This window comes from Lemur catta, chromosome 8 (genome assembly GCF_020740605.2).
Source record: "Lemur catta isolate mLemCat1 chromosome 8, mLemCat1.pri, whole genome shotgun sequence".
NCBI lineage: Eukaryota > Metazoa > Chordata > Mammalia > Primates > Lemuridae > Lemur > Lemur catta.
The window spans coordinates 5883393-5902738 of NC_059135.1; the positions used below are offsets into that span (position 1 = coordinate 5883393).

At 45.7% G+C, this 19346-nt stretch overlaps 1 protein-coding gene across 3 annotated transcripts in view; it reads right to left on the minus strand.

The window, feature by feature from the left end:
- The window catches only part of LOC123643798 (UDP-glucuronosyltransferase 1-6), a 92181-nt gene that overhangs the window by 41875 nt on the left and 30960 nt on the right, over positions 1-19346 (minus strand). Inside the window, exons 1-2 of one of the 3 annotated variants that reach the window (XM_045559546.1) lie at positions 13200-13272; positions 11805-12672 (exon numbers count right to left, since the gene is read on the minus strand). The exons of 1 other annotated variant lie outside the window; for it this stretch is intronic. In XM_045559546.1, the coding sequence (XP_045415502.1) occupies positions 11805-12672; positions 13200-13237 (906 nt within the window). In that variant the 5' untranslated portion in view covers positions 13238-13272. Of the gene's footprint in view, positions 1-11804; positions 12673-13199; positions 13273-19346 lie in introns of those variants that run through there. One more of the 3 variants, XM_045559547.1, reaches the window with a different exon arrangement.

Consider the following 19346-nt stretch of genomic DNA (forward strand, 5'->3'; position numbering starts at 1 on the left):
GTTACACAGTAGGCATGATTTGTTAGTGACCAACTCAACCTTCAGTCCCTCTGTCCTCCCCACCCTCTAATCACAAGGTTGGTTCTCCTGGCCACCAGCCCCCATCCTCAGGCACTTTTCGCCTCCTTCCACCAGCTCAGGTGTAATCGCTGAATCACACCTGAGCTGAATGACAAGAGGTGCTCTGTTCACCTTTATCACTCCCCTCACTTAGGAAATTACACAGGTTTCAGGAGCTCTGGCCAAGCAATGGGAACACACACTGACATTTATATTTCTTATTATATATTACAATATCACAACATGTAATCTGATATTTGGCTTTAGGAAATTATGATTTGAGTCCAGCCAGCACGTGCTGACAGCCCCAGAGTAGGAGTCGGAGAGCCTGGCTGCTGCTTCAGAAAGTGGCCACCCATCAGCCAGGGGAGTGGCCCATCACTTAAGCTTCAGGTTTCTCAACTGACACCCAGAGAGGGAGGGTCATGTGGGTCCTGCCTACTGAGGGAGGTCCCAGAGGAGGACGGAAGTGGAAACTATCCATCCTTCTTAGAAGTGGCTCCTTGAATTACTAGAGCAGACTCGCTCAGAGCTAGTCACGCACACCTGGACTGGCACGCCAGGCCCTGTCCTAAGCCTCGCCTTTGGCACGGGAGGCATGCTGGGGCCTGGGAAAGGACAAGCAGCCTGAGGAACAGGATTGAAGGGGCCACCCCAACCCCAAGCAGGGCTGGCCCCAGGAACACAGCCAGGATGCAAACTCATTGTTCAAGGCACGCAAAGACTTAGCTCAATCCAAGCTGGGAGCAGCCTCCCGGGACTCCTTCCCAAGGAGGCTGCCAGCTGGGCTTCCTCATTACAATGATCAGAGTCAGGAAGGTGGCAGCATCGTGCTTCGGGTCTATCTAGGTAGCAGTAAGACACCAGGAGTTACAAAGGCAGCACAGTGCAGGCCCACCTTTCTGGGGCAGGTGGACACGGGGCAGAGTTCCTTCCAAAACCAGGCATCTGGGGAGAGAATGGCTGACGCGAGCAAGCAGAAGTAGGAGGACAAAGAGGTGCTGGACCTCCACTCTGCTGAGGACCGTGCTCTGGGCCCTTCTAAGCGGAGCCTTGCTCTGAAAATCATATGGCTCATTCGTGGGTGCTGTTCTTATTCCCTGCAGGCCCAGAGGGACATAGGTTGAGGCAGGAGATGAAGGAAAGGACTAAAGCCTCTGTGCAAGCCATCACCAGAATGATCCTTGCAAGTTAAGAAGCTGTTAGAAAACATTTCTCTTTTTTCTTACAAGGTTTGACTCCACTATTTCTAAGAATGAAGTGTGTGTGTGTGTGTGTGTGTGTGTGTGTGTGTGTCTGTTCTCCTGGACACCAGGAGGAGGAATCTGGCATGTCTGCTAGTGACAATGAATGATTCCTAAAGAAGAGCTGCCAGGCGGCCCAGGCCTGGGTGGTGCTGTGGGACTCAAGGTGTCCTCGGGCATCACCATTTACCTGAGTGCCCACGGAAAGGCCAGCTGTGTCTCAGGGGTTACTGTAGACAGAATGACTCAGGCGTGGGACACACTGCAGTGGGGACGAGGTAGCTCTTAGGATGAAACCAGTCTCATTGCACAAGGAGCAGGTTTCCCAAAAAGTGAATGGCGGACACTGGGCACTGTGAGTAGGGGGATACCTAAAGGTGGGCATGGGGGTGACTTCATGGTAGGGCAGGTGGCGTTGGGAAATGATGACCCTATGGAGGGTTAACCTCTTGGGTGTTCCCTCTCCCAGACCCTGGCAATACCCACCACCCATGAGCAATGGAGCCATGACCTGCCTACAAGATTCACCTCTTGGGTGTTCCCTCTCCCAGACCCTGGCAATACCCACCACCCATGAGCAATGGAGCCATGACCTGCCTACAAGATTCCAAAGGAACTACAAAATTCTCAAGACTTAAAAAAAGAAATGTGCTGAATCCACAACAATAAAATGTATAAATATTCCATTAAATTGTTATAGAAACCTAACTACATGCCTTGAATCCACAACAGTGCAGCTCAGTAGTTATATGACAGTGTGTGTGACGCGGGAAACTGGGGCAATTTAATGCACTGGACAGGCTGTGGGGTGGGGGCTGTAGGAGTCACGGTGCTCTGGGCCCGGATCCCAAATCACCCACACAAGGGACAGGGCAGGTCAAGGAAGCATGGCTTGCCCAGCTGGACATTTCAAGTGGCCTACGACTTCCCAGGGGGGCTTGTACCAGTGTGGGTGGTGGTCCCAGGAGCGCAGAAGCAGGGGGGAGGGCCCAGGCCTTTAAATAAGCCATGACAAAGGGACTCACTCAGAAAAGACATAAACTAGGACTTCACGTGCCCATGTTTATGCAGTAGAGACACAGGGGTGTCGGGCGGTAATGTGCCGCAGTTCCAAACATTAAGGGACTCATGGCATTGGGCTTTGTGCCACACCTGCGACCTTCTCTGCTTGGCACACGGTTCTCCAACTTCTCCCAGCCTTGCTCCTCCCCATCCTGCCAGGCCCCAACCATCACGTCTCTTTGCACCCTTGACTCTTCTTTCTAAGTATTTTCACAGTTTATAACTGATCCTCTTCCTCTCTATTCCACAGGCAAAGCCACGTTCATTCCATCAGGGCCGTGTTCCCAGCACTCGGCCAGGCACACAGAGGGTCTCCAAGGATATTTGTTGAATGAAGGATCTTTAATATCAAATAACAGGAAACAGCCAGCTGCATGTTACTCTGTAGCCAAAACCACCAACCAACCCACGTCTGCTACATACGGGTGAGAGATCATGTGATATAAGTAGAACCCACCCTGGGCACAGTTCACTGTGTGTGACATCACCAAATGGACACAGGCAGGACACTTCCCAAGAAGTTTCCTGTCTACACGGGGAAGCAGTCAAGTGTAGAGCTCGTTAGGCACACGGGCTCTAAAATCAAAATGTCGGGGTTCAATGTGCACAAGGGTTGATAGCAGCGTGATTTGTTCATGGCTGAAACATGGAAACAAGCCAAGTGTCCATCAACTAATGACTGGATAAAGGAATGTGGTGAATCCGGACAATGGAATACAAATCAGGCATGAAAAGGTATGAAATACTGACTCATGCTACAGACGAACCGGGACAATAAGTGACAGACACCAGTCATAAAGGACCATGTATTGTGAGATTCCGTTTCTATGAAATGGCCAGAGCAAGAAAATCCATAGAGACAGAAAGTAAATTTGTGTCCAGGGCTAGGAGAATGGGGACAAATGAGGAATGACTGCCACTGGGCATGGGGCTTCTGTCTGGGGTGAGGAAAATGATCTGGAATTAGGTAGTGGTGATGGTTGCTCATTTCTGTGAATATACTAAAAACCACGGAACTGTACATTTTAAAACGTAAATTTTATAGTATGTGAATTATGCCTCAATTTTTAAAAAAGAATGTCTGGGTTTGAATCCTGGTTTCCTCCTTCCTAGAGCCTTGACCTTGGGTGAGTCATTCAACCTCTCTGTGCCTCAGTTTCACCATCTGGAAAGTAGGCCCACAGGTACTGCTGGCGTCTGGGTAAGGGTAGCACCTGTCACCGGGGTAAGTGTCCAATATCTCTTAGCCCCCATTAAATTTAATGTGTAAACTCCCTGTAAGGGGACAGTCCACCCATCTGGAGATGAAATAATTCGCAGGAGGCTTGCATCAGGAAGACAATGCTGACATCTGGTCATGTCGTTTTGAGGAGAGCTTGAATGTATGGCTACTGTTACTAACATTGTGCAAATTGGAAATGACTGTGCTAGAAAATGCATATCACCCACCCAATCACGGCTGTTGCTGACTCACGGCCACACGCCAGGCATCTGCACGCATTCTCATATTTCATCACGCAGTGTTGTATTTAACCCACTCTGTGTGGTGGGATATTTTATCCCCATGTCACCTATGAAGAATGTCAGGTTCTTTCACAAGGTAATGTGAGTGTGTTGAACCACCTCGTAAAGCACCCTAGTGTTGAAACAACGACTCTGGGTATAAGCTCCTAACTTGATAAATAATTACCGAAACCTTCCCAGTGTCAGTCAGGCAGTGGGATGCCCTTTCCCCTTTCACCTCTCTGGGGCAGAGTTCATGCCGGGGAAGTGACACAAAAGAAAGACAAGAGTGAGAAAGGAGCTAGAATAAAGGAATGGAGTGGGGAGGAAAAATAGCCTGGGAGCTGGAGAGAGGAGAGCTGAGAGATGCATAAAATAAGGCCAGTGACCCCAGGCAAGACAGGATCAGGGGGACCTTGATGGCTGGTTGGGGGTGGCAGGCCACAGTCCCCATCCGGACATCTGGCGTGGGCCAAAGAGCATTATGCAAGGAATATTCATCAAGTTATGGTTTCTGAAAGGATCTGCACATTTTTTCAAGAAACGTATGAGTATTTGTTTTACAGTTGGGCCAGTGGTTATCTACATAACAGGCTTACCAGTTGGAAAGGGGATATTGGATTTCATTGCTTAATCTGAATTCCCTGGAGTATTTCTGAAGTTAAATGTGTTTTCAAAGTTTTATTGGCCTTGTTTTATATTTACTTTATGTATTGCCTGACTGTGTTATTTGCCTAATGAGGACTGCATTTTTTAAGCTACAAATCAGGGCTTTGTTGTTTTTTTTTTTTTTTTAAGACAGAGTGTCACTTTGTTGCCCTGGCTAGAGTGAGTGCCGTGGTGTCAGCCCAGCTCACAGTAACCTCAAACTCCCTGGCTTAAGCGATCCTTCTGCCTCAGCCTCCCGAGTAGCTGGGACTACAGGCATGCACCACCATGCCTGGCTAATTTTTTCCATATATATTTTAGTTGGCCAGCTAATTTGTTTCTATTTTTAGTAGAGATGGGGTCTCGCTCTTGCTCAGGCTGGTCTCGAACTCCTGATCTCGAGCGATCCACCCGCCTCGGCCTCCCAGAGTGCTAGGATTACAGGCGTGAGCCACCACGCCTGGCCCAGGGCTTTGTTTTTTAATGAGCCCTGATGTCTCTTCCTTTTTCAGCAATTTATGGAGGCGAAGTCACATATCATAAATTAACCGTTTAAAGTGACCAACTCCATGGCATTCAGCACCTCCAGGATGTTGCGCCACCACCTCTGTCTGGTTCCACTCATTTCCATCTCTGCAGAGTGCACATTTCTTCATGGTGCGGAAATGGCTTGATTATTTGCAAAAGAAACTTGATTCTGATCTCTTTAATTTAATTCCTAATAATCATAAGTTGATAACTACATATCATAACACAGAATGTTCTCTATGGGGACATGTTGGGAATATAACTGAGATAAGAATGAGGTCAAACACCAGACACAGGTTCACAGTGCTAAAAAAGAACATTCGCTACAGTCCGGTTTTTCAATATCACTAAATACACAACTCTTTTTGCAAAAACAGGATGGTTACTATCAAGATAGCAAAAATGATATTTTTTCTTCTTATGTCAAAGGTTTCTTTGTAACAAGAATAGCTTTAAATAAGTAATAAATTATTAAATTAATGAATAAATTTTGCTTATTAACTTCTTAGTTAAATTTTCCTGAAATTAAAATGGAAATTTAAAATTTTGTTGAAACAAATGAAAATGGAAACACAACATAACAAAATCTATGGGATAGATTAGCCACCTCAGAGGGCTGCCCTGGTCATTTCTGCCTAAGTTGGCCCTCGGAGAAGCCCTCTGACTGCCCTGCTGGAGGTTCTGCCTGACAATGGAGGTAGAAGCCTGGGCTGTGAGGCAGCCCTAGATGTTCTGGATCAGTAGGAAGAAGGAAGTTTATAACAATAAATACCTACATCAAAAAAGTAGAAAAATTTCAAATAAACAACCTAACGATGTACCTCAAGGATCTAGAAAAGCAAGAACAAATCAAACCCAAAATTAGCACAAGGAAAGAAATAATAAAGATCAGAGCAGAAACAAATTAATTGAGACAAAATAAATAATAAAAAGATCAATGAATAAAAATTTTGTTTTTTTAGAAAGATAAACAAAATTGTCAAACCTTTAGCTAGAGTAACCAACACAGAAATAAAATCCAAATAAATAAAATCAGAAATGAAGGAGGAAACATAACAACTGATGCCACAGAAATACAAAGGATCATTAGAGACCATTATGAACAACTAGACCTCCAACAAATTGGAAAACCTAGAAAAAATGGATAAATTCCTGCATACTTACAACCTATCAAGATTGAGCCATGAAGAAATACAAAACCTAAACAGACCAATAGCAAACAATGAGATCAAAATGATAAGGAAAACTCCCATCTATTACTTGGCACAGCACCCGCCTGAGACCCCCACCCCTCACGGAGGACCCACATTAGCATATTACTAACCTAACACCTGGTACGTTAACATATCACTGACCTAACATCTGGCATATCAGCATAACACTAATCCTATTGCCTGGTGCAGACACTAAACTTATTACCTGGCAGGCATTAGTCACCTGAGACCCCTCCCCTTGGATCACCCCAACTTAATAAAAATGGCAAATATTAGGTAGACCGGGCTCAGAATTTGGTGGCAAGACCCCTCTGAGCCCGACAGCGAATAAACCTTGATTCTCCGATTCTCCGTGCGCCGCTCGGTTTGTCCTCGGGACCACTCGCTGTAACACTTGCCGTAACAAAAGCGGTAATAAAATGTTTCCCATCCAGCAAAAGCCTAGGACCTGATGAGTCACTGCTCAATTCTACTGAACATTTAAAAAAAAAAAAACTAATTCTTCCAAAATCACCCTATGAGGCCAGCATTACCCTGATCCCAAAACCAGGCAAGGACACAACCAAAAAAGAAAACTGGCCGGGCGCGGTGGCTCACGCCTGTGATCCTAGCACTCTGGGAGGCCGAGGCGGGTGGATCGCTCGAGGTCAGGAGTTCGAGACCAGCCTGAGCAAGAGCGAGACCCCCGTCTCTATTAAAAAAAAAAAAATAGAAAGAAATTATCTGGCCAACTAAAATATATATAGAAAAAATTAGCCGGGCATGGTGGCGCATGCCTGTAGTCCCAGCTACTCGGGAGGCTGAGGCAGGAGGATCGCTTAAGCCCAGGAGTTTGAGGTTGCTGTGAGCTAGGCTGATGCCACGGGACTCACTCTAGCCAGGGCAACAAAGCGATACTCTGTCTCAAAAAAAAAAAAAGAAAGAAAGAAAACTGTAGGCCAATATGATTGAGGAACATAGATGAAAAACTCCTCAACAAAATACTAGCAAACCAAACATAAAAGCACATTGAAATGATCATTCACCACAATCAAGTGCAATTTATCACAGGGATCCAAGGCTGATTCAACACACACAAATCAATAAACTTTGATACATCACACTAACAGTATCAAGGAAAAAAATCCTATGATCATTTTGTAGATATTGAAAAAGGAATTGAACAAAGTTCAATATGCTTTTATGATAAAACTATCAATAAATTGGCTGTGGAAGGAAGATACCTCAATAGAGGCCATATAATGACAAATCCACAACTAATGTCTGAATTGGGTAAAATTGAGAGCCATTCCTGTAAGATCTGGAAAGGACAAAGATGCCTTCTTTCATCACTTTTATTCAATATAGTACTGGAAGTCTTAGCCAGAGTAATTAGGCCACAGAAGGAAATAAAGAGCATCCAGATTGGAAAGGAATAAGTCAAATTAGCCTTGTCTGCAGACAACATGATCTTATATTCAGAAAAACCTAAAGACTCCATCAAACAAACTGTTATAACTGACAAACGAATTCAGGAAAGTTGCAGAATATGAAATCAACATACAAAAATCAGTAGCATTTATATATGTCAACAGCTAACAAACTAAAAAGGAAATCAAGAAAATAATCCCATTTACAAAACCTACAAAAAATATAAAGTATCTAAGAATAAATTTAATCAGAGACGTGAAAGATCTCTACATGGAAAACTATAAACACTAACGAAAGAAATTGAAGAGAATGCAAACAAAAAATTGGAAAAATAGCTCTTGCTCATGGATTGGAAGAATTAATGTTATTAAAATATCAATATTATCCAAAGAGATGTACAAGTCCAATGCAATCCCTATCAAAATACCAGTGGCATTCTTCACAGAAATAGAAATAAAATCCTAAAATTTGAAAGAAACCACAAAAGACCCAAAAGAACCAAAGCAATCCTGAGCAAAAAGAATAAAGCTAGAGACATCATACTACCTACCTTCAAACTATACTAAAAATCCATAGTAACCCAAACAGCATGGTGCTGGCATAAAAACAGACACACAGAACCCTGGAGCAGAACAGAAAACCTTGAAAGAAATTCACACATTTACAGTCAACTCATTTTTAACAACGGTGCCACAAACATATATTGGGGAATGGAAAGTCTCTTCAACAAACGGTGCTGGGAAAACTAGATAACTACGTGCAGAAAATTAAGCTACACCCCTATCTCTCACCAAATACAAAAATTAAATAAAAATGGATTAAACGTTTAAATCTGAGACCTGAAACTATGAAACTACCAGAAGAAAACATGGGGAAATGCTTTAGGTCATTGGTCTGGAAAAAGACATTTTGGATAAAACTTTGAACGCACAGGCAACAAAAGCAAAAATAGACAAACAGGAATGCAACAAGCTAAAAAGCTTCTACACAACAAAGGAAACAGTCAACAAAGTGAAGAGACAACCTACAGAATGGGAGAAAATATTTGCCACCTACATATCCAACAAGGGATTAATAACCAGAATATATAAAGAACTCAAACAACTCAATAGCAAAAAAAATCAAATAATCTAATTTAACAATGGGCCAAAGACCTGGACATAGTTTGGATGTTTGTCCCCTTCAAATCTCATGTTGAAATTTGATCCCCAAAGTTGGATGTGAGAGGTGCTTGAGTCATGGGGACGGATCCCTCATGAATGACTTGGTGCCCTCCCTGAGGTAATGAGTGAGGTCTCACTCTATTAGTTCACAAGAGCTGGTTATTTAAAAGAGCCTGGCACCACCTCCTCTCTGTATTGGTCCTTCTCTCACCAGGTGACATGCCTGCTCCCCCTTCACCTTCTGCCTTGACTAGAAGCTCCCTGAAGCCCTCACCAGGAGCAGATGCCGGCACCATGCATCTTGTATACCCTGTAGGATCACCAATGTAGGGATGAGGAAGAAAAAGAATGTTAAGAGAGCCTGAGTGCAGCCATTTTGACTGATAAGACTCTAACCACCCTAAATAAGGGAGTCACCAGCACATTGCAGGCCAGAACCGCCAAGGATGGAAGAATTCCTAAACTGGATGCATTACAAACTGTGTTTACCTTTCTGGGACAGCAGTTTATGGTTAACCTTTATGGCCTGACCTCAAGACAAGGCTGTTCACATATGGGGATTATGAACATTTAAAAACTTTACCATTTGGCCGGGCATGGTGGCTCACGCCTGTAATCCTAGCACTCTGGGAGGCCGAGGCGGGTGGATCGCTTGAGGTCAGGAGTTAGAGACCAGCCTGAGCGAGACTCCGTCTCTACTAAAAATAGAAAGAAATTATCTGGCCAGCTAAAAATATATATACAAAAAATTAGCCAGGCATGGTGGCGAATGCCTGTAGTCCCAGCTACTCGGGAGGCTGAGGCAGGAGGATCGCTTGAGCCCAGGAGTTTGAGGTTGCTGTGAGCTAGGCTGACGCCACGGCACTCACTCTAGCCCGGGCAACAAAGTAAGACTCTGTCTCAAAAAAAAAACTTTACCATTAGACCGGGCATGGTGGCTCACGCCTGTAATCTGCACTCAGTTAGGCCAAGGCAGGAGGATTGCTTGAGGTCAGGAGTTTGAGACCAGCCTCAGCAAGAGCAAAACCCCATCTCTACTGAAAACAGAGAAAAATTAGGCAGGCATGGTGCTGCAAACCTGTAGTCCCAGCTACTCGGGAGGCTGAGACAGAAGGGTCACTGGAGACCAGTAGTTTGAGGTTGTTAGGAGCTAGGCTAACACCACAGCACTCTAGCCGGGCAACAGAGTGAGATTCTGACTAAATAAACAAATAAAATGCTACCATTGTCCCATAAGGTGTCTAACTCCTGCACGGGAAGGGATCCCTACTTTGTGGAGTAGGATCTGTTGTTCTCTCAATAAACTTCAAATGCTAGTTGGCTCCCTCTCAAATTGGTTCCAGCACAGAGCCAAGAACTCCCTTGGCGAGTTCTGGGGTTTTTCCTCCATTTACTGGGACACCCCCTGCATCACTATCAGCCAAATAAACCTCTTTTCTTTATAAACTACCGAGTGTCAGGCGTTACTTTATAGCAACAAAAACCAGACTAAGATGGACATCAATAGGCATTTCTCAAAAGAAGATATACAAATGGACAAGAGGTATATAAAAATGTTCAACATCACTAATCATCAGGGAAATGAAAATTAAAATTACAATGAGACACCGGTTCACCCTACCTACAATGGCTTTCACCAAAAAGACAAGCAAGGTTGTGGAGAAAGAGGAATGTTCACATACCGTGTGGGAATGTAAATTAGCAGAGCCATTATGGAAAACAGTATAAAGGTTCCTCAAAAAACTAAAAATAGAGCTACCATATGATCCAGCAATCTCACTGCTGGGTATACGTCCAAAAGAAAGGAAATCAGTGTATTGAAGAGATAGCTGCACTCCCATGTTTACCGCAGCACCATTCGCAATACCCAAGATACACAATCAAACTAAGTGCCTGTCAGCAGATGAACGAATAAAAGTCCTTCATAGTAAACTGCTAAACATAAGTGTCCCTGAGTTCTGTGAGCACTCTGGCAAATTAACCAAACTCAAAGAGGGAGTCACGGGAACCTCAACTTGAAGCCTGTCAGTCAGAATTTCTGGAGGCCCAGAATTCTAACTGGAGGGATTGGGAGCTCAGTCTTGGGCCCTGAGCCCTCAACCTGTGGGATCTGGCACAATCTCCAGGTAAATAGTGTCAGAACTAAATCAGAGGACACCCAGTTGGTATCAGCTGCAGAATTGCTTCCTTGGTGTGTGGGGGAAAAATCCACATATTTAGTCACAGAAGTATTCTGTGTTGGTGGTTGTTGTTCAGTGAGAGAATAGAAAAAACACTTTCAGGGTTTCTTCCCCACTCACAGATGAAACATATGCACAATGCAATATTATTCAGCCACAAAAAGAAACAAAATCTGTCATTCCTAGCAGCATGGATGGTGCTGGAAGGCATTATGTTAAGTGGAATAAGCAAGGCACAGAAAGAAAAAGACCACACAAAGCTCAGTCCTATGTGGGAGCCAAGGAACTGTATCTTATGCACGTAGAGAATTGATTGGTGGTTACGAGGGGCTAGGAAAAGTTGTCGGGAGGGAAGGATGAAGATTTGGGCAGATTTGGCTCCCTGGCTCTAGGTTGCTGACCCCTGTCTTTGGGCCCAGGTACAAAGCATGGGATACAATTGGGAGAACGAGTTATGACCTAAACCTGTCCCCACGGTCAAACCTGCGCCTCTATTTGGACTAGGATGTATCATGCACTGATCCTGTGACTGTCCTCAGATTGCCCAGCCGAGCGTATCTCACGCTGGTGCCAAGCATGAACCCTGTCTTCATTCAAAGTCCTCTGTATCACCTCACCCTCAGGTCTCCTAATATGTCCCTGCTACTCTGAACCCAGCATTGTCTTCCTGCCACTGTTTCTTCAGGCAGTCCTCCAGGTGGCAGTCGGCTTGAGCAAGGGATGACAGAACCTAGAAGAATGATGTCTGAACACGCAGAAAGAGGGAAATGCGAAAGAAATGAATCCACCAACCTGAGGCAAGTCCTTCCTGTTTTTGCAGTTGATGCCTCCAACGAAGACCATGTTGGGCATGACTGGCCTGGGGTAATCAAACACAAAGTCGTATCTTAACAGCCAGACAGAGCCCTTCTGATACAAGGTGGGCAAGTGCACATCTCTCTTGAGGACATATGATGCGAGGTCTTCGTACTTTGAATACAGACAATAAAATAGAGCGGGCTCCAACAAATGAACCAAGAAGTTGACCATCCGTTGGGGAAAAGTCATCTGGTCTGAAAAGCTTGTGTAGCACCTGGGTACATAGGACACAGGGCTTGGGCTCCTACTGTACACATGCTCCAGGGAACATGGGAAGCCCCTGAACAAGTATACAGAGGGAAGGCCCAGGTATTCGGCCAGGATCACGCCACAGGGTAAGGCCGGGTCCGTGAAAAGAACATCGAACTTGCTCTCCTTGAGGAAGTTCAGGGTGGCATGGTCCTTCAGGAGGCTCCGGCAGTTGATGAACCACATGTTAATGACAAACATGTTATTCCTGTACTCCACCAGAGGAGTCATCAGGTATGATCTCTCAGCAAACATACTGTTTCCGAAGGAACGGAAACGGTTCGTCAGCTCCTCTTCGTCATACGGCACTGGAAAGATTCTCCTCGAGTAGTATTTCGATTCTTTCAAAAGCAAATTGACTTCTGGTGCCAGCACCACAATCTCATGGCCCCTGGCACTGAGTCTCTCGGCTACATCCTTTACGCTAAGCCAGTGGCTTCCGTCCAGGGGGACCATCAGTACCTTGTCACCCACAACCACTCTCCAAAGTGCTAAGAAGAAAATTCCCACAGAGACTCTCTGAAATGCAGGACGACGGGGAAGACAGGCCATTCTGGAAGGAGTTAAAGTGAAAACAGTAGTGTCTGCACACCCAGAGCCACACAGTGCTCTTCATAGACCTCACCCTTGCTCTGAATCTTGCCCTTTGTTATGAAAAACCTAAATTAAAATTTAACCAGCCTTAGGCACACAGGTAACATAGAACAACCCCGCCCCTTATCAGGTTTTGCCTGAGCTTCTCAATTTTTCTCTTTATCTCCACCAATCTGCCTCTCCCACTCTAAAGAGTCATAGCAACACTTTGAGGACAACTTAGAGAGACCCATGGGCCCCCCAACCCGGCCAGCCCTCTCTTCTGAACTTTCTGGATTCCTTGTCTTCGGTGATGCCCATAAAATGTGGGGATCTTCTTCCACATTGACAAATTCCCTAACACCAACTGACTGTCCTACAAATCAATTCAATTCTGTCAGTAACCAGAGTTAGCCCAGACCCCACAGGTTCAGGGTCCAGTCCCACCCGAGACTGCCCCCACCTCAGACATCAATCGCAAGTAGCAGGTCCCAAAGTTACACCCACTTTTGTCTCACTTGCCTGCAAATCAAAGGTTCCGACATCTCCCTCTACGGTTTGATCCTTTGCTGGAATGGCTCATGGAACCAAACAGTTTATTTGCTAGGTTACCGGTTTATTACAAAGGCTATTGCAAAGGATTCACATGAGCAGCCAGATAGAGAAGCACAGATCACAGGATATGGGGACAGGAGGATGGAGCTCCCATGCCCTCTCCTGGACACCACTCTCCATGCCTTTAACAACCTGGGAACTCTCCAAATTCCATGTAAAGAAAAATGAACATCTCAGGACCAACCCCACAACTCCTTATGGAGAGGGAAGGTCAAGCCTGCAGCCTGACTCATGCAAGAAGACCCCCTGTGAAATAATAGCTGTCACCAACACTGTGCATCAGCCAGGTCGCATCAGCAAGGGAAGAGGACTCAGGCACCCAAGGAGAACTGCCTCCACAGATCATCAGAAGGAAATTCCTCGCTGGCCACCCAGAACTAAGGACATGCCAATCACAGCTTTAGGTCTACAGTCTAACTCTAGGTCCTAAAACTAAAGCTTATTCAATCCCACACTGATAATGTTGATTTCAAGCTAATCTTCCCAGGCACAGAACAGAGACTAGGTAAGATCAGAGGCTCTTGCACATACCCAGGGATATCTGCATAATTGATTCTTCCTTTACTCCCTTTTTCTCTTTGAATATTCACCCTGTCTTATATAAAATATAGATTTCCTTGGCCTCACGAGGCATAGCCATTTGCCTCACTGGCCATTTGCCTCACTGCTCCACCCCCCTTTTCTTCTGTATTCCTCTCCCCTTAAATAAGGCCTGCCCAAATCCCTCTTCGAAACAAAACAGTCACAAATGCGTCCGCAGCTTGTGATTTTCCTGGGTGCATCCTCAAACTTTGGCTTAATAAACCTCCATTGATTGAGACCTTTGCCTCAGTCACTTATTGTGGGTTGTCACGTGTCGCTTTGGGTTTTTCTGTAGGCTTTGTTACACAGTAGGCATGATTTGTTAGTGACCAACTCAACCTTCAGTCCCTCTGTCCTCCCCACCCTCTAATCACAAGGTTGGTTCTCCTGGCCACCAGCCCCCATCCTCAGGCACTTTTCGCCTCCTTCCACCAGCTCAGGTGTAATCGCTGAATCACACCTGAGCTGAATGACAAGAGGTGCTCTGTTCACCTTTATCACTCCCCTCACTTAGGAAATTACACAGGTTTCAGGAGCTCTGGCCAAGCAATGGGAACACACACTGACATTTATATTTCTTATTATATATTACAATATCACAACATGTAATCTGATATTTGGCTTTAGGAAATTATGATTTGAGTCCAGCCAGCACGTGCTGACAGCCCCAGAGTAGGAGTCGGAGAGCCTGGCTGCTGCTTCAGAAAGTGGCCACCCATCAGCCAGGGGAGTGGCCCATCACTTAAGCTTCAGGTTTCTCAACTGACACCCAGAGAGGGAGGGTCATGTGGGTCCTGCCTACTGAGGGAGGTCCCAGAGGAGGACGGAAGTGGAAACTATCCATCCTTCTTAGAAGTGGCTCCTTGAATTACTAGAGCAGACTCGCTCAGAGCTAGTCACGCACACCTGGACTGGCACGCCAGGCCCTGTCCTAAGCCTCGCCTTTGGCACGGGAGGCATGCTGGGGCCTGGGAAAGGACAAGCAGCCTGAGGAACAGGATTGAAGGGGCCACCCCAACCCCAAGCAGGGCTGGCCCCAGGAACACAGCCAGGATGCAAACTCATTGTTCAAGGCACGCAAAGACTTGGCTCAATCCAAGCTGGGAGCAGCCTCCTGGGACTCCTTCCCAAGGAGGCTGCCAGCTGGGCTTCCTCATTACAATGATCAGAGTCAGGAAGGTGGCAGCATCGTGCTTCGGGTCTATCTAGGTAGCAGTAAGACACCAGGAGTTACAAAGGCAGCACAGTGCAGGCCCACCTTTCTGGGGCAGGTGGACACGGGGCAGAGTTCCTTCCAAAACCAGGCATCTGGGGAGAGAATGGCTGACGCGAGCAAGCAGAAGTAGGAGGACAAAGAGGTGCTGGACCTCCACTCTGCTGAGGACCGTGCTCTGGGCCCTTCTAAGCGGAACCTTGCTCTGAAAATCATATGGCTCATTCGTGGGTGCTGTTCTTATTCCCTGCAGGCCCAGAGGGACATAGGTTGAGGCAGGAGATGAAGGAAAGGACTAAAGCCTCTGTGCAAGCCATCACCAGAATGATCCTTGCAAGTTAAGAAGCTGTTAGAAAACATTTCTCTTTTTCCTTATGAGGTTTGACTCCACTATTTCTAAGAATAAGTGTGTGTGTGTGTGTGTGTGTGTGTGTGTGTGTGTGTGTGTGTGTGTGTGTCTGTTCTCCTGGACACCAGGAGGAGGAATCTGGCATGTCTGCTAGTGACAATGAATGATTCCTAAAGAAGAGCTGCCAGGCGGCCCAGGCCTGGGTGGTGCTGTGGGACTCAAGGTGTCCTCGGGCATCACCATTTACCTGAGTGCCCACGGAAAGGCCAGCTGTGTCTCAGGGGTTACTGTAGACAGAATGACTCAGGCGTGGGACACACTGCAGTGGGGACGAGGTAGCTCCTAGGATGAAACCAGTCTCATTGCACAAGGAGCAGGTTTCCCAAAAGTAAATCGCGGACGCTGGGCACTGTGAGTAGGGGGAGACATAAAGGTGGGCATGGGGGTGACTTCATGGTAGGGCAGGTGGCGTTGGGAAAGGCTGACCCTATGGAGGGTTAACCTCTCGGGTGCTCCCTCTCCCAGACCCTGGCAATACCCACAACCCATGAGCAATGGAGCCAGGACCTGCCTACAAGATTCCAAAGGACCTACAAAATCCTCAAGACTTAGAAAAACAAATGTGCTGAATCCACAACAATAAAATGTATAAATATTCCATTAAATTGTTATAGAAACCTAACTACGTGCCTTGAATCCACAACAGTGCAGCTCAGTAGTTATATGACAGTCTGTGTGAGGTGGGAAACTGGGGCAATTTAATGCACTGCACAGGCTGTGGGGTGGGGGCTGTAGGAGTCATGGTGCTCTGGGCCCGGATCCCAAATCACCCACACAAGGGACAGGGCAGGTCAAGGAAGCGTGACTTGCCCAGCTGGACATTTCAAGTGGCCTACGACTTCCCAGGGGGGCTTGTACCAGTGTGGGTGGTGGTCCCAGGAGCGCAGAAGCAGTGGGGAGGGCCCAGGCCTTTAAATAAGCCATGACAAAGGGACTACTCAGAAAAGACATAAACTAGGACTTCACGTGCCCATGTTTATGCAGTAGAGACACAGGGGTGTCGGGCGGTAATGCGCCGCAGTTCCAAACATTAAAGGACTCATGGCATTGGGCTTTGTGCCACACCTGCCACCTTCTCTGCTTGGCACACGGTTCCCCAACTTCTCCCAGCCTTGCTCCTCCCCATCCTGCCAGGCCCCAACCATCACGTCTCTTTGCACCCTTGACTCTTCTTTCTAAGTATTTTCACAGTTTATAACTGATCCTCTTCCTCTCTATTCCACAGGCAAAGCCACGTTCATTCCATCAGGGCCGTGTTCCCAGCACTCGGCCAGGCACACAGAGGTTCTCCAAGGATATTTGTTGAATGAAGGATCCTTAATATCAAATAACAGGAAACAGCCAGCTGCATGTTACTCTGTAGCCAAAACCACCAACCAACACACGTCTGCTACATACGGGTGAGAGATCATGTGATATAAGTGGAACCCACCCTGGGCACAGTTCACTGAGTGTGACATTACCAAACGGACACAGGCGGGACGTTTCCCAAGAAGTTTCCTGTCTACACGGGGAAGCAGTCAAGTGTAGAGGTCGTTAGGCACACGGGCTCTAAAATCAAAATGTCGGGGTTCACTGTGCACAAAGGTTCATAGCAGCGTGATTTGTTCATGGCTGAAACATGGAAACAACCCAAGTGTCCATCACCTAATGACTGGATAAACGAATGTGGTGAATCTGGACAATGGAATACAAATCAGGCATGAAAAGGTATGAAATACTGACTCATGCTACAAAGGAACTGTGACACTAAGTGACAGAAGGCAGTCATAAAGGACCATGTATTGTGAGATTCCGTTTCTATGAAATGGCCAGAGCAAGAAAATCCATAGAGACAGAAAGTAAATTTGTGCCCAGGGCTAGGAGAATGGGGACAAATGCGGAATGACTGCCACTGGGCATGGGGCTTCTGTCTGGGGTGAGGAAAATGATCTGGAATTAGGTAGTGGTGATGGTTGCTCATTTCTGTGAATATACTAAAAACCACGGAACTGTACATTTTAAAACGTAAATTTTATAGTATGTGAATTATGCCTCAATTTTTAAAAAAGAATGTCTGGGTTTGAATCCTGGTTTCCTCCTTCCTAGAGCCTTGACCTTGGGTGAGTCATTCAACCTCTCTGTGCCTCAGTTTCACCATCTGGAAAGTAGGCCCACAGGTACTGCTGGCGTCTGGGTAAGGGTAGCACCTGTCACCGGGGTAAGTGTCCAATATCTCTTAGCCCCCATTAAATTTAATGTGTAAACTCCCTGTAAGGGGACAGTCCACCCATCTGGAGATGAAATAATTCGCAGGAGGCTTGCATCAGGAAGACAATGCTGACATCTGGTCATGTCGTTTTGAGGAGAGCCTGAATGTATGGCTACTGTTACTAACATTGTGCAAATTGGAAATGACTGTGCTAGAAAATGCATATCACCCACCCAATCACGGCTGTTGCTGACTCACGGCCACACGCCAGGCATCTGCACGCATTCTCATATTTCATCACGCAGTGTTGTATTTAACCCACTCTGTGTGGTGGGATATTTTTCCCCATCACCTATTTAGAATGGCAGGTTCTTTCACAAGGTAATGTGAGTGTGTTGAACCACCTCGTAAAGCACCCTAGTGTTGAAACCGTGACTCTGGGTATAAGCTCCTATCTTGGTAAATAATCACCGAAACCTTCCCAGTGTCAGTCAGGCAGTGGGATGCCCTTTCGCCTTTCACCTCTCTGGGGCAGGGTTCATGCCGGGGAAGTGACACAAAAGAAAGACAAGAGTGAGAAAGGAGCTAGAATAAAGGAATGGAGTGGGCAGGAAAAATAGCCTGGGAGCTGGAGAGAGGAGAGCTGAGAGATGCATAAAATAAGGCCAGTGACCCCAGGCAAGACAGGATCAGGGGGACCTTGATGGCTGGTTGGGGGCTGGCAGGCCACAGTCCCCATCCGGACATCTGGAGTGGGCCAAAGAGCATTATGCAAGGAATATTCATCAAGTTACGGTTTCCGAAAGGATCTGCACATGTTTTTTCAAGAAATATAGGATTATTTGTTTTACAGTTGGGCCAGTGGTTATCTACATAACAGGCTTACCAGCTGGAAAGGGGATATTGGATTTCATTGCTTATTAATCTGAATTCCCTGGAGTATTTCTGAAGTTAAATGTGTTTTCAAAGTTTTATTGGCCTTGTTTTATATTTACTTTATATATTGCCTGATTGTGTTATTTCCCTAATGAGGACTGTTTTTTTAAGCTACAAATCAAGGCTTTGTTTTTTAATGAGCTGTGATGTCTCTTCTTTTTTCAGCAATTTATGGAGGCGAAGTCACATATCATAAATTAACCGTTTAAGGTGACCAACTCCATGGCATTCAGCACCTCCAGGATGTTGCGCCACCACCTCTGTCTGGTTCCACTCATTTCCATCTCTGCAGAGTGCACATTTCTTTCGTGGTGTGGAAATGGCTTGATTACTTGTGAAAGAAACTTGATTCTGATCTCTTTAATTTAATTCCTAATAATTATAAGTTGATAATTACATATCATAACACAGAATGTTCTCTATGGGGACATGTTGGGAATATAACTGAGATAAGAATGAGGTCAAACACCAGATACAGGTTCACGGTGCTCAAAAAGAACATTCGCTACAGTCTGGTTTTTCAATATCACGAAATACAAATCTTTTTGCAAAAACAGTATGGTCACTAACAAGATAGCAAAAACGATATTTTTTTCTTCTTATGTCAAAGGTTTCTTTGTAATAAGAATAGCTTTAAATAAATAATAAATTATTAAAGTAATAAATAACTTTTGTTTATTAACTTCATAGTTAAATTTTCCTAAAATT